General features: G+C 38.9%; 2 protein-coding genes across 2 annotated transcripts; both read right to left on the bottom strand.

The window, feature by feature from the left end:
• Positions 1 to 5,390: 5,390 nt before the first annotated feature.
• Positions 5,391 to 5,900, bottom strand: Smp_162370 (Linker histone H1; the record flags this gene model as incomplete). The annotated part of the gene is made up of 1 exon (XM_018799731.1): positions 5,391 to 5,900. The coding sequence occupies one exon, from the start codon at positions 5,898 to 5,900 to the stop codon at positions 5,391 to 5,393; it is 510 nt and encodes a 169-aa protein (XP_018646599.1).
• A 5,753-nt stretch (positions 5,901 to 11,653) lies between these two features.
• Smp_074610 (histone H3, putative) lies at positions 11,654 to 12,099 on the bottom strand. Its single transcript, XM_018799720.1, has one exon. It carries the CDS (start codon positions 12,084 to 12,086, stop codon positions 11,676 to 11,678), a length of 411 nt encoding a protein of 136 aa, XP_018646598.1. The 5' UTR covers positions 12,087 to 12,099; the 3' UTR covers positions 11,654 to 11,675.
• Between the last annotated feature and the right edge of the window lie 4,189 nt (positions 12,100 to 16,288).

Raw genomic sequence — 16,288 nt, 5'->3', positions numbered from 1 at the left:
GACTTCTTCCTTGTATTATACATGTACTTCTTAATGAACGCACTAGGGTAGCCGATCTCTGTCAGTGAGTTATAGATAAATTCCAGTTCCTGACTTGAAGTATCAACAGAACAGATCTTTTTTGCTCTACTAGTGAGGCATCTAACCAAATTTCTCTTATATTGGATAGGTGTAAAGCTATAGAAGTGAGTATATTGGCAGGCAGAAGGTCTTTTTCTATACACACTTCTACTTAACGAGCCATCACTTCTAAAAACATGACCTTTGACCTTCCGTTCCGGTTTGTAAATACGCATAAATTGACCTATTGATTGTCGTTCACAAATATACCGCTGCACACAGGTTATTCTAGTTTGTGAACAGATCAATCTACTCATTTTCCTCAAGCACATTTGGACCTTGTTACTCACCAGCTTATTAGCCTTGACTGTTTTTATGTAAGCGTGTGTGTATTTTCTATCTTACTCATCACGTCTGTAACTTATTTTTGCTGACTATAAATATTGATTCACGCTTAGTTAAAAGGAGTTGCCTCACATGTCTTTTCCACAGCGCGTCTTTTCGCTTCACTCTCATGTCTTCGCTTCTTTTCTCCGATCGTTTGTCTGGATCAACGATTATATGAAATATACGTATTCGAAATCCATTCTCGTATTTGACTTATTTAATTCCGTTTATTTACTAACGCGAGTTAGGTCGATAATTATATACGAGGATTGACGACATGTATATTTCAATCGCCTTCAGCTAAACGAGTCCACTAAAACTAATGTGGTCAGCATCCAATGTCGAACACTTAAAAAGCTATTGATTTTGAGGGATTATTTACAGCTACACGATGAAAATGGACTCAGATTTAGGGCTAAAAAGGTTTCAATAATTCTCCTTCTAACGTCATTTTATAACGAAAGTTACCTCAAAAATACTTCTAATAGTGAGAATACTATTAACTAAAAGGCATAAACATAACCTATTATTACATTTTACTTCATAATAACACAGTAATGCGTTTTAAAACGCATCCTATAAGTCTAAATTTTTGTAGTTGTTTTTTCTAAACCTAAAATTCATTGATTATAGACCAGTCTGGAAATATCAACACTTATAGTATCTGCTGCTATGAATTTAAATCACTCGTTATATTATTAGGATGCAGACTTATGAGATTCTCTTATAGGAGAAAAATTATCTTTTAACTGAAGTGTGACCAGTTGATTAAGTTATACTTACTACGATGGGTTTTTGGAAAGTAAAAAAACAATATTGTGCTCATTCTCATCGAAAGGCGTCCATAACGACCTGATTAATCGGAGACTGGATAATGAATATGAAAACAAAAATATAAAACTGAAAGTTTATCAGTGCAACATAATTTTTAATTAACATGTTCATGTCATTTGTTGACAAAGTAATCGGGACCTAAAAAATTCTAGGTATAGTTTTCTTTAAAACAGACTGCAGTACACTTAATCCCACATACATATTTTATTTATTACTTAGAAACTGAGCTGCTACCGTCAATTTAAACATAGTATCTGAATCTGAACTTTTATGTATGAATATTCATATGAAGTCCATGACCCACAATAATATACACGAAATAAATTTTCATGCGACTGTCACGTACCACTTTTAAAAGGAAAAATAGGATACAAATACCTCATACTTACATTCAGGTCTACTAATGAGAAGACCCAGTTTGATAAAAGTCATGAGTACAGCTTTGATTACGCGAATCCATCGGTAAAGATAGATAGCGGTAAGTGAATTTTATTTATTTTATTTGAACACATAAATATTGGTACAAGGGGGCACCAAATATATGTGCGTATGTGGTTTTAACGACTCAACTGAGTCCTATGGACTTCACAATCTACCCTGATTTCTTAATAATGACAAACGTCAAACTCAATTACAACCAACTAAGACATGAATCACACGAACGACATAATGCCTACAGTGGGTGAATGTGTGAGACATTTCCGAGCAACAGTTATAGATAGTTGATGGAAGCTAATAAAAACGTAACAAAAACACTGATCCATATTACCATCATTCAAAATGTAAAGTAATAAGTGACAGTAAAGTTGTCATGTTGTTATGTTGTAAAGTAGATAGAGGTATTAAGAACTGACATAAATGGATTCCTTTGTCTTCCAATAAAATAAAATTAGGACATTAATCAAGTGGAAGGGCGAAAATAAATTGACTGCTTCCTAAAATTACAGCCTTGTTCGATTATGAGTTCTGAGGGATATGAATTATTTTAGGTAGCTATTTAGAATACCGATGATTTTGCAAACAACCCAAGGTATACAGAGTAAGAATGACATTCCGATCCTCAGTCAGTCAGCTACAACGCCGGATCAGGCACATATATGCATCAGTCTAAGCTGCCACACCTCATTAGCACAACAAGATGAACACCATTTTCATAGAAGCAGTTACTTCAATGGTAGTAGGAAAAGATTTCATATGAGGACATAATACAGGGAGAAGGAATTAGCTCGTAGAAACAAAGGTATGAAGTAATTTTAATCTTACGGTTTAAGGGAAAACAAAGAGTGTATACACCTACACCATTGTGATCGATTCTGAACCATGTCACACAGAGTATCCAACCACTGGTTAAGATAGTCGCGCGGACCCTAACCAAGTAGTCTGCATCTACCAACATGACAGAGACTATAAATTAGTGACTTTATGGACTGGTGCCACGTTTTGGTTTGGCCTCCGCCAACTTTCTTCTATCTGTCTCCAACACTAATCAGAATTGCGTGCTGTGATAATCGGTGTTCAGACATACATAACACGTGGTCAAACTACCTCAGTCGATGTAGATTTACAACCTCCCCAATCTGCCTATCTTGGCGTTTTCTCCAAATTCCAATGGTCTTCCCCAACGTTTTGGAAAATTTCCTCAGATCTGGGAAGTTTCGGGGTTTTTGTGGCATATCCCCAAAATTTTATATAGCGGCTTCCCCAAAACGGATAAAATTTTCTCCAAAATAGGAAGATCGGGTCATCAACTGGTTTACTATCATTGTCTAATTCCCTGAATCTAACCTCTCCATTACTTACCTGGTGATCCCAGCAGATGTGTGAAATGTTTCTAATGCATCTGTGGTCAAATACTAGTAACTTACGAGTATCTTCTACTCTTAATGGCCAGGTTTCGCAGCCGTAAAGCAGAACAGAGCAAACTGTTGTGCAGTATACTCGTCTCTTAATTGATAGACGGATATCTCGTCTTCGCCATAGGTGACGTAAATTGGCAAAAGCCAGACGAGCTTTTTGAATCTGTGCAGAGATTTCGTCAGACACCAACCCATTAGGGCTGGTCAGGCTTCCAAGTTATGCAGAATTGTCCACGTGTTCGACTACTTCACTCCCCATCCTTAGTTCAGGTGTTGACGCAGGCCAGTCCTGGAGCGATAATTTACCTTTAGAGGGGGAGAAACGCATCTCAAATATCCTGGCATTGTTGCATTCTATCAGCGTCTTCACCAAATAGAACTGTATCATCTGCGTATTCTAAGTCGATAAGTGGACATACTGGTAGGAGATCAATTCCTGAAAATTAAGTCGATAAGAGTGCCATTTCCAACAGTAGGTCTAAGATGGAATTAAACAAAAATGGAGATAGTGGACAGCCTTGCCGGACACCACTTGAAGTTGGAAAATCAAATGACAGTTCGACATAAGCTCTGACTCGACTGGTAGTGTTCGAGTAAAAAGCCTTCACAAGGTTTATCTACTTCTGAGGTACACCTTTCAATGACAGACACTGTCACAGAACCTCTCGGTCAACAGAGTCAAATGTAGCTTTGAAGACAAGAAAACCTATCATGGTCGGACGACAGTAAGCATGTCTAAGCATACTCTAAAATTTGACGAATGGTTAATATGTGGTCGATGTAGCCGCAACCAGGTCTGAAGCCAGTCTGATTTTCTCGTGTTTGCAGTTCACGAGTCTTAGTTAGGTGCCCGATAATTATTGAGACTAGTATTTTAGATGTTATATTAGTTTAACTAATCCCTCCATGGTTATCACAGGACGATTTTGAACTTCTTATATAATGGGACGATCAGTGATTGCGACCGGTCAGATGTGATTACATCCAACTCCTAGATGTTAGCTAAAATATTAGTCAACCTAACCGTGAAAACTGGCGTGTTGTCTCACTCACACTCGACTTCGTGATTCCCGTTTCTCTTACTAGTCTGAAAAGCTATCTTGTGTTATCTACAACTGCTGTCTCTTCCGTCCCTTTCGCTTTCGTTAACCACCTCTGCTAACGATCGTTCCTCAGACTTTTGATCAACCTAGATCCTATTTGTTTTCGTCCTTCATCGTGTTCGGGACCTGATGGGATGAGTTTACAAGAGTCTATCAGTGCGATGACCCACTGGTTATTCATCACCCTGCTGTTTCCACAGCCGTTTGTATATCTTCAATCGTTTCCAGAGCTTCGTGTGACCTCAGTTTGTTAACCTGACTCTTATTTGTTTCCATTCTTCAAGATTTCCTCACTAACGGTTCTTTTTGTTATTCGGAAAATCCTACTCTCATTAGTAAAATATGGTGCAGGTGCATACACTCATCTTCTTTCAAAACTGCTCCACATATGTGTCCTATACCATATCCTAATATAAATATTTTGTATATTACCACCACTGAATTAACCACTTCTATGAATCTGGTGGATGGATGCATACTTGTGTTGTAGCTGACTGACCGACTTGGGAAAAACATTCAGTCTCCGCAGGTGAGCACAATAACCGCGCCTAATTATCATCCCTTAAATAATTAACACCCATTAATTTACATCCCCATTGTCATATCATCTTGAAGATACTCATGGCTTTGATCCTTGTAACCATTAAAATGTCCCGAGTGACCGGATGTTTTCAAGGGACAAATCCAAATTCCTAACCCCAAACATTGCACCAAAAACCGAATTCCAGACAATACTTTCTAAAAGCATGCATGTCCCCTACGAATCTCGTAATTTAGAGTTGGTTTAGCGACCACATTCAGACCGAATGTTTTTAGGACGGAAAAAATAAGCGGGATGTGATGACACGTAGTTTATAAGTCTGTCACGAACTTAGCGCGCTAACTCTAACCAACCGATCTATTCCTGCCAGCGACTACTACACACCATACTTATGACTACGTACCGACTTTGCAGTTGAGAAACCCGTTATTCCATCAGGTGACAGACAACACATCCATCTGACATACCACGTCGTCATGTAGGCCATCATAGCACACATAATGATAAACAAACTAACGAAAATAAAAACCAATTGGTGATTGGCCCTGAAAAGGGCCGTTGTCACGTTCTCCGTAGTAGCAGCACCTATACAGGCACCATCAAACCACTTTACTTCTTCTTTGGTGCCACCTTTTTAGCCGCAGTCTTCGGCTTCTTAGATGCTGGCTTCTTCATCACGGCAGCTTTAGGCTTCTTCGGAGTCTTAACTTTCGGTTTAGTGACCTTCTTTTCCTTAGGTTTCTTGGGAGTTGATTTGGGTTTAACAGCAGAAGGCACTTTAGTTTTCGGTTTAGCAACCTTGGGTTTGGCGTCAACAACTTTTTTTTCGGCTACTTTGAAGCTACCAGATGCGCCCTTTCCCTTATTCCCAACTCGTATAAGAGCACCTTTCTCAACACCATGCACGATGCCACGGCGAATATGTGCTGCCTGCTTTTCAACATCAAACTTGTAATTCGCGGCTATGTATTTCTTGATAGTAGCGAGTGAACTGCCCTTACGATCCTTAACTGCCAAAATTGCCGCTGTAATCATGTTGATCACTGGCGGGTGACTAGCTGGCGTCTTAGATTTAGACGACTTCGCCTTCTTCAACGGGACAGACACCGTAACGCTCATGACCAATTCCGCAGTCAAACTTGCCACACGGAGACGAGAACGCACATCGCTGCTTCTCAGTTGACCGCTATAATAATTACCTGACCACGATGTAACATGATTTTCATACCACCCAATTAGAATTCAGTGTTGACTTTGTCCAATCAAAAATTTGCTTATGTCATTGTCGTTATGTTGGTCGTTGCTACAAGGTTATTGTGTCAAGTCTATTGTTGCTTATGCTTTCATTTCCACATCGTAGAAGGTGTTCTTCACGAAGACAATTTTATAGAATAAGGCTTTTTCTGACGACACACTGACTTTAAGGAACTGCTATCTTATTCATCTCCTTGTTTGTTTTATCATTTTCTACTTGAAGTGTCGTAGTCGTAAGCTGGTGACGAAGGTTAGAGCATCAAATTCATATCGTCATCTGCTTTGGTAACAAGCTTCAAACTTGCTGGGCCCATTAGCACCCACATCCCTTTTTACTTCCGAAACTATGTTGTCCAGATTGGGATGTTATGGTAGGCTTCAGCTGAATTATGAGCGCTAGTGATATTTTATGTAGAACGAAACTTTAGCATTGTTCCTTGCGAATTAGAAGGACCTGATGATCTATTCTGCTAGATATTACCTAAGTGTAGCTGTTGCATATTACGAGATTCTACGGAACGAAAGATTGTAGATTACAAACCAGGTGTATATTAGGGCTATATCAGTTAGTATTTGTTTTTTTTTCTAGTGTCCTAATTTCCCTTCTTTGGGGGAAATCCCCAAATTTCAGTGACCTTGTGCACGTTTCAGTTTGGAAAGGACAGGAGGCTTGATGGCCTGTGTTAGTCCTGGCAATGATGGTCTCTCAGTTGATCCAGCTTTCTTTTGAAACAGTCGACGGATGGAGCCTCAACCACGTGCTGAGGTAATGAATTCCACTCGTTGATGATTCGATGGGGAAGTCGGTAGTTAGCTGACAAGTAATTCGTTCTGGGCTTGTGAACTTTTTTGGAGTGTCCTCATAAATTTTCTGTTTTGGGAGGCAAGAAGAATGAGGGTATATCAGGTGCAAATTTATCACTAAGCAATTTGAAAACTGTAATCAAGTCGCCTCCGATTCTTCGATATGACAGTGGGAATAGGTTTAGCTTGGTCAGTTTCAGCTTCCAGAACTTCATGGTACCAGCCTTTGTACTCGTCGCACTGCATGTCGCGGTCAACGGATATCGACAGCCTGGACGCTGGCAAATGCTTTTATTGCACCTTCCAGTCATTTGAGGAGGGAACAGTGATCTTTGACCAAAAAGTAGAAAAACTGTAAATAGTTAGGATCAAAGTACTGACAGACACAATAGAAAAAAAAACGAGGTACTCTAGAGTACCGGTGATAAAACTAATTTAGGAACCAAAAATGATGCTCTAATCGAATACTTTAACTGAAAGAAATCCAATCAAAGTATAAATAGTGGTCTTGATACGTAATAACGATCAAAACAATAGAATTTACTCAACGAGGAAAAATAGCACTGTCCTTTTTAAATAGCGACCGGTTTTCTCTCCCACTTATCAACTTTGTCCCTGGAATGAATTAGTATTCTCGAGTGATAAATATGAGTGTTCTAATAAAGAGATGTCAACAATAACAGCCCTAGCAAAACCTTTTAGAAATTAGCACAATCTTTTGTCGATCTACAAAATCAACTCGTAGAATTTATATTTAATGATTCCTGTGAGTGAAAGTCTTTTGGAATGAATGAGTTCTTATCGCTAACAGAGACGATGTCCTGTTTTTGTCTCACAGATAGCCGTTTTAGTTTTTGACACCAGAACCATTTCTCGACGAGCGATGTTTTATGGTGTAGGGGTGGGTTGGAAGAAAACTAGGGTTGTCCAGACGAAAACGTTGCAGAAATCCATGAAGTCACTGACAAGTGGACTGAGCCATGTTGGTTGGTGTACACTACCTGGTTGGGATTCGCGAGATGATAGCAACCGATGGTTAGAGACCTTGAATGACATGGCTCAAAATCGTTTGCAATGGCGAAGGTGCATTCACTCTTTGTGTTCTCCCAAATCCTAATCTTCTGGATTCTTCATGTCCCTATCCTTTTTCTCTTTCTAAATTTATTTCACTGTATTATACTCCTTGAATAACATCTTCAACCCCTAATGTTTCCAATTACTGCTTATACTCTTACTACTTCTACCACTATGTGATTTGAATCGACAATTTCATCTCTGTGGTAATGTGGTATGTCAACTCGAACTGATGTACGTACGTACGAAGTTCTACGTTGTGACTGACTGACTGATTCCTCGAAGAACAGTATCTTCAAATACTGTAAACTTCAATTCGGTTTTAAAGTTTCATGCTTTTTGTTTCGGGAATTCATCCTTTTTCAAGTTATATTCTTTGTGAGAACGAACAGTCAGAATAGTTGATGTCCGAATAAATATGGGACTTCAAAGAGGGAATTATATTTTTAGATATTCCAACAATTAATGGTGACTAGTTCCTACGTTTACCCCCCCCCCGCCGATAGTATTCACCTAGCTTTTCCGGAGGATATACTCAAGGACCAGGCTTTTAAGCGAAACGTTGGGGTTATTGAGTTTCAATCTCTAATGTTCTTTATGTTTCTTGGTGTTTAATAAATTTATTCATGTTTTATGAAAGGCTTCAGTCACTAAACATTTACCTATTAGAGTACGGCCGTCTTAAAGGTGACCTAATGACATATAGTATCGTAAACACTTCTGGGCATCCCCTTGAACTTAGTCTCAACACAAAACCTAAAGGCAATACCCAGAAATTGGAAACATAACAGCAGAACCGACTGTAGACACACCTATTCCTTAAGAGTAGTCAAATGCTAGAATTCGGGTGAACTAGTCCGAGCGACTTTCTAGGAGCCCTTTTAGAGAAAACTAATTCCTTCTTCCTCAGTTATCGTTAATCATGCCTAGTTTCCTACCTGGAGGTATCGGTGATCCACTGCTACTGGATATGAAAGCTTCTTCTGTCTCGTTCTTAACGTTTTGAACTTTCAAACAACTATTGATTCGACTCTTGCTGCTTCTATATAACTTTGTGATGTGACTCAATGTATGTTTATCACAAGTTACTGTTAATAATTAGTTGCGCACTCCCTAGTCGTCACATTTTAATCACTACTTGTCTTTATTTATTTGGTTTTACATCAACTTTGTATAGTTCGCAGACTAGGATACGTGGTTCCTCACAAAAATGATGCCTCCAAGTATTCAACGCCTTAAATTACTAGTTGACACAATTTCATTTCTTTTTCCAGTTCACTTTTTGTGATTCCAGGTTATTTTGTGAAGTAATTATGAAAGAGTGAATCAATTAAGAACGGTCAACTATCCTTTTTACGTTGACTTGTTCTGTGTGCAGTCTGTTCCTTAATTTATACTAGCCATGTTCCTATTCTGTAGCTCGTATTTTATACCGTTGTATTGCGGACACTCATGCCGGGCAGCTGCTGAATTTCATATATCTACTGACTTTTCGTACACACAGATATACTGCTACATTACCTTTTGTATCTCATCGGAATTAAAGATAAGTAGTATTGGAAGATGTGTTCGCTTTTTCGCGGAATCAGCTTGTTTTCATGTATTTCGGATTTCAGTCTCTGTACTTATTATAATATTAAAAACCTACTGTGCTCCAAAATGCATGCATTTACTAGAATATTTTGGTATTTTCCCAATTAGTTTATAATGGATAATTCACAAAGACGTAATTTCTACTTTTCTCTATAGGTGAGCATTTTCAATTGTCACCAGTAGCAGAGTCATTTCAGATAATAAATGGCTACATGTTTGGTAGCGACAATATCTTATTTCGGAAATATATCACAACATACAAAAGTATGCTGAATGACTGACGGATGTTGCGAAACACGATCGAGATCACCAGATGGTGGAGTTATGAATCTAATAAGTTATGAGGACTTTCCTTGTTTCATGAGTCTTTTACTGTGTTAACCGTAATAAAGTGTAAAGGTATTGACTCTTTTGAGAGTTTGTTTTCGTCATAATGCGGTAATATTTGTGTGGGGAGTAAGAGTAAGACAGAAGTGGTATGTAGTGAGTGATCTTGTTATTTCTGAATTCGGTTATCATGCAAACACCATGAAATAACTTGTCATTAATTTGGTTACATCTGTATTGTAGCGTAATTTATTTCTTTGAAAGAACATTCGAGATGGATATATTCGATACATTTGGTCAAAGCTGAGTCGAGAAGCTCTTGACTATGATACGTGCTGGGGATTTATAGGCAGTGTATACACCATCCCCGGTGAGTAGGATAAATGCCTTGCTCGAAACATAAGCGAAGCCAGATAGAGCAGTCTAGTGTAGCTTCGCACTCGATTATACGGTTGCGGAGTAAATAAGCGTTAGTTTAGTAGGACTTATTTGCATAAGGTTTTCTACACTTATTATGCATGCTAGAAGCCCCCCACACAGGTTAGCGCAGTTCCCTGAAGATAGCGTATACATTCAGCGAGAGATCCTGCAATATATGGCTGACGATGGGTTGGGCTCGCTACCGCCTCTTCAACAATAATGTCTACTCAGTGTAGGGTTTATTCGCGGCATAATGCTTGCTAAGTGTATGGTTATACGGCCTGGTAGACGCTCGGTTTCCGTAACCTATTGTAGAAATATGATTGGAGTGCGCCAAATGCTGGCATCGACTTTTCAGTCGCGTGGGGGGATTGTTGGAGCAACTCCAGCGGCTGATTTGAATTAAACAGCCCATATTTGCATAAGTATTCTTTGACCCTTGTGTGATAGTACGCTATGTAATAATCGTATGGTCATAAAATGAAATCCCCTTCTCACCACTGGGTAATGTCAGCGGTCTGCTACAGCTATTTTAAAGACCATGCAGTTACTACTAAGTCAACACGCAGGTAACGAGCCATTGTGGAGTGCTGGAGCAATTAACGGGGTGTAAAGAATCTTGAGGTCGAAATTCATATGGATGTGAACAGACATCTAGTCTTGCATATACTGAGATCCCTTTATTTTTTATCTTCCTCCTTGTATATCCTGTTAGCACTTGGCCATTGACTAAGCAGCTCAACGACATGACCAGCAGGTTAGAGCTGATCGATTCAATAACGTACATAACTGGAAAGATTGTGATACTTTTACCAACTCTTACCTCTACCCTACTTTATTTGTAAGACAATACATCGTGCTGAGGATTGTATATCGCACCTTAATGGTAACATTGATCGAAGCCACTGATGAAAGAAATCTAGTCACTAATCTTAAGGACCGTGAGACAATATAAGAAACTAAGCAGCAGTCGTATACCCTCGACTGTTCATGGTTGTATTCTAAGATAACTCAGGAAAGCCGAACTACAATGGCCCGATGCCTTCCTACCAAAAAACTTAATTTCGAAACGCAACTCTACCGGACGCATGACCCTATGTAGTAAACGAAGCCTGTCTCAAACCTATCCAGAAATCATGCACTATGACGTGCTATATTTCCCTTTAAATTCGTACTGCTGGTATAAACAATAGACTTGCAATCAGTTGTCTTACTGTTAAGCTATCTAAACATAACCAAGTCAGGCTAGCACCAAACGAACAGAACAAGCAAGTCACGATCGCGTTTAACGAAATAACTAGTCGATTAGACCCCCGATCTCCTTATGATGTACCAGTGAATAGAAAAGGGATACAAAATCAAGTTGTGTGGCCCTAAAAAGGGCCGTTTGGCGTTCACAGGTCGGTCTTTCCATAGGTCGGCCTAGGCTCGTTCACCACGAATTCGACGAGCCAGTTGGATATCCTTTGGCATGATAGTTACACGTTTGGCATGGATGGCACACAAGTTAGTGTCCTCGAAAAGGCCAACGAGATAAGCTTCGCTTGCCTCCTGTAGGGCAGAAACTGCTGAGCTTTGGAAACGTAAATCGGTCTTAAAGTCTTGGGCAATCTCCCGGACCAAACGCTGGAAAGGCAGTTTACGGATGAGCAGCTCAGTTGACTTTTGGTAACGACGAATTTCACGTAAGGCTACTGTGCCTGGACGATAACGATGTGGTTTTTTGACACCACCTGTAGCTGGAGCACTTTTGCGCGCAGCTTTAGTGGCTAGTTGCTTCCTTGGAGCCTTCCCGCCCGTACTTTTGCGAGCAGTCTGCTTCGTGCGTGCCATAACTGTGAACAACAGATAAGGCAACGAAATCAGACTTTATATACTAGTATGGTCAAAATTGTGATTGGACGACATCTCCCGTTTGATGTGGCCATGAATTAGATAAGTCGAACGCTAATTGGTCGAAGCCATATGTGAGATAGTTGCCCCAAATCTTATATTAGACGAACTTTTCACGTTCAATTTCAAGATTATCTTATTTTTCTAGTTAATCGGCCACTAAAAATGTTTGAAAATAAAGTGACAGTTATTTTTGTTTTAATAAGCTTTAATACACTCTGTTTTGTCTATAGTTTAAAACAAACAATGTCAAGGCTAATGTAACTTTACGTTAAATCTTTTTGAATAAGCCGTATCGCAATGCTTAATTCATTATTGTTTACCTGTTGTTTGAAGTCATTGCAAGTTTCTTCTGAAACCAGATTTCATATATGAAAAACTCAAATGCCTCTCATTGTACTCTATTAATGTTCAAATATTTGCTGGTGTATATTTTTCACTTTTTTGTGGTTTGTGGTAATCCTTCGGATGAAAAGTAGTTGGATTCTAGGTACCTATAGTGCTGAGGTGACCACGACAACCGCGCCCTAGGTCACAGATGTTCAAACGGTTTGAACAGTTCATTTGGCATAACCGAAAGTTTGGTCCCAAGTCAACCACGCGCATGGCCAAAAATACTTTCAAAAACGTGAGGAAAGAACAACCCCTCCTCGGGTATCAAAGACTGAGGAGGATCGCCTAAGCAGTCGATTGTTTGGGACTAAAAACAGAAATTCAGATTTGAAAAATGTGGTGGATATTGGTGGTCTCAAGATCATGGCTCACTGTCACTCCAATATCCTTGTGAGACTGGACCATGGGTACAGGCACTTCCTCGATACTGTACCTATATACTTTTGCATCCCCAAAGTGCATGTAGACACTCTGAGCGTTGATAGGCATCATCAACTTTTTAGACCAGTTAATCTCATTCTAAATCATACAGAGTATATACCCAATGCATCGCCGAACAGACTAACTGAAGACTCCTTTGTACCGATTCCACACATAATACATTCATTTATGTCCATCTAGTTCTGTCTGACTTAAATTGCACTATTTCGGGATTTCTTAGCACAACAATTTGAATACTTTTAATTATCATGAAGTCTTCTTCAACTTTTATGGTTCCCAGCTGATGAGCTAAACCAGTATCGATTGATGTCTAACCAGATTTTCTATCCATTAATATATACGCGTCTTGTTGCATAGAACATTGAGACCTTACTGGAATAACGCATATAAATACTCCGCTTATAATTGTTTCACTTCTCAAGTAGTTGGGGTGATTTTTACCAACATATTCATTACCAATCCTCATTGGTATGTGGTTATTGCTGTCGTGCAACCTGAAATCGCTTCACTCACAAACATCTTTCAAACAATCGAAATACAGTTGTATCTTTATTCCATAATCCGATTCTTGTTGTATGGTCAAACTGCCAAACCCATCACAAGCTTCTCTGTTTCCTGCTATACATCTCAAATCCGACTTTCTTTTTTCTACACCAATAGTCTCTGTAACAGTTACTTTACAATGAGAAACTAGGTTATTAGGTCCTATGTTGCTGTGGACTAGCCCAGTAAATACACTCAGGGAATGGTTTGCACCAATTTTCGACTAGTCTATAACTCCAAAAATCTTTGGTCGGCAGCAAAGATTCTCAGCTAAACTGATCTTTATCTACTTCCTTAGTAGGTTATTGTAAATCTGCATATTAATGCTCTCTATAACTACAAATGTTCCACAAATTGTAGTATACTACCTTCCGAATGTTTAATGTCATGTGACCCAGCTAAATAAACACCGATTGGCCACTACAATTAAGTTCATTTTCCATAGCCCCATTATCACATTAATCCGATAAGGCAATGGACAGCTCGATTATATTATTGTCATTGGGGTTGCTCAATGAACCCACAGTCATCCACTCTTAAGCCAAAGCACACACAGACATCGTCGTGTGTAGGAAGCAAAAACAAACCCCAACTGTTCATAGGTTGTGGTTTCGTTCAGGCGATAGGCTTCAGACACTATTTGGTACACAAAGTAACCATTAGGCACGTGAACTACGTTTAGTAGACAGAAACAAACCGTTGAACTAGTACTGAAAAAAAAAACAGAAACTAAAGCAGAAGTTAGAGACCATATCAACTAACAACCGTCGAGGATAGTTTAACTGAAGGTCAACAACTGAAACTTAGGATGATGTCGGTGTGGTTTGTAGCTACCGGTCTCATGAGTAAGATTATTTCTAGATACTGGGATTGCGGAACTACGTGCCGATTATCAAAACTTTCAACACAAGACTGACAGATCATAAACTAAGTTTTAATCGCAACACTAATCCCGAACAATACTTGCTGACCAGATCAAACGACAAAAACTTTACCAAAATAAATGTCCATGAAACAATAAAATAATAAAGATGGTGATCTGATTTGTATAGCTTGCAACGACTGACGAAGGGCGAACATTTAAGATCTAATTAAAGCCAACAAGTTAGCATTAAACCGAGATAACTCGATATAATTAAATAACACTTGATGGTCTTTAAATCATTTTCACTGATAGCATCATTAGTACAAATCTCCGAGACTAATAGGAGGATAGATGTATGGAATGCGAATTGTGGGTCGGCTTCTTAGTTATTTGGGGGCAATTATCCAATGCTTTGTCTTAGTAGTTCGATTCTATACACAAAGGTGCATTTTTAGCCTCAGTTTTATCTCTTACGTAAGCCAAACATCAGATAAGTAAGAACGTATCGCTCACAATTGTTTGACACTATCACATTTTCAGTTTTGTTTTCAAGTGTACAGACTACCAAACAGTATTTCTAACAATGCTCTAGATCAAAGGATCCGCAAAAATGTTCAGGATGTTTTACCTATTTACTTGAAATCACAACAAAAACTCACCATGCCGTCTAATCCAAGAAAAATATAGAGGACCGAAAGAGTTCAAAAAGTAGTGATCGAAATATTATTTGATTAAGGTGTAAATCCTTTTCGATTTTACTGGAAGCACTGAACAAAGAGCCGGTTCAGTACCGAATGATGGATGCTATGTGACTAGGATACACTCTTTTGCCAACTGTTATGCGCTCCTTCGAACTAGATAATGGGCGACCCTAAGATATTTACTAACAGGAAGGGTACTATCTAGATCATTCATCAAAGCAGACCGGTTACAAGTTAAAGGACTGATCAGTGAACGTTAAATTATATGCTTAATATCTACGGAGTCAAGGAAACCTGTCGCACAATAATGAATACACGGATTTGATCTACTCGTATGGTAGTGTGACCGTACTCTGTATTCCTCTGACATGATAAACCTAAAATATAAAACCCCTCTTGTGAAATTTTATTTATTCTATACACTCAACAAAAAAGCCTCATTGGTCTGACACCATAGGGTAATTCAGAATAAGTACCAATCACGAGATGCGATTTTGACGTAAGTTAGACAACACACACTATTCCTGTTCAACTCTAAGGTACTCATCGTCAACAATCTCTACGAAACAACTATGAAGCTGCAAAAAGTCCCCCAATTAAATAGTTCTGTGTCTTTGACATTGATGATGACCTCGTTAGTTTTGCCGGACACATATGGCTGAGGGCACTTGGTCACGCACACACGCCAAATCACGAGTGTTGACGCCCTGATACGCATCATCTACAACCGTTAGCCAGCACAGACCAAACGCTTCTTGAAATATTGATAGCTTTTCAAATATATCTTCGAATATCCTCATTCCTGACTTCTGATTCGACTGACTTGGCATACCTTGATCATAATGGTGTTACGCGTTAAAACGTTGTTAAACTCCGAATACTTGTGCATCCTTAACTGTATTACAGGCATTCTCATCTGGTCGTCTCGGTCACTATAGATCCATCCAGATATATTCCTTCTGTGTGATTTTGCACGGATTTTACTATATTCCGAAGGCAGAGCAACCACTAAAAATCGCTCAACATAATATTGGCTTGTTGATAAGTTGTTTGGATAATCTTACTCACAGTCTATTACGAAAGTCTTGATAACAGCACTGTTACATATGATTTATAAAAATCGGTCAATTCTTCAGGTTGTATATATGATTAATTCTCACGATTCCATAAAAACATTGTCGGATATCTCCAATATCCAG

This window comes from Schistosoma mansoni (genome assembly GCF_000237925.1).
Source record: "Schistosoma mansoni, WGS project CABG00000000 data, supercontig 0144, strain Puerto Rico, whole genome shotgun sequence".
NCBI lineage: Eukaryota > Metazoa > Platyhelminthes > Trematoda > Strigeidida > Schistosomatidae > Schistosoma > Schistosoma mansoni.
The sequence above is the reverse complement of the archived record's forward strand: the minus strand, read 5'-3'. Positions and strand labels throughout refer to the sequence as shown.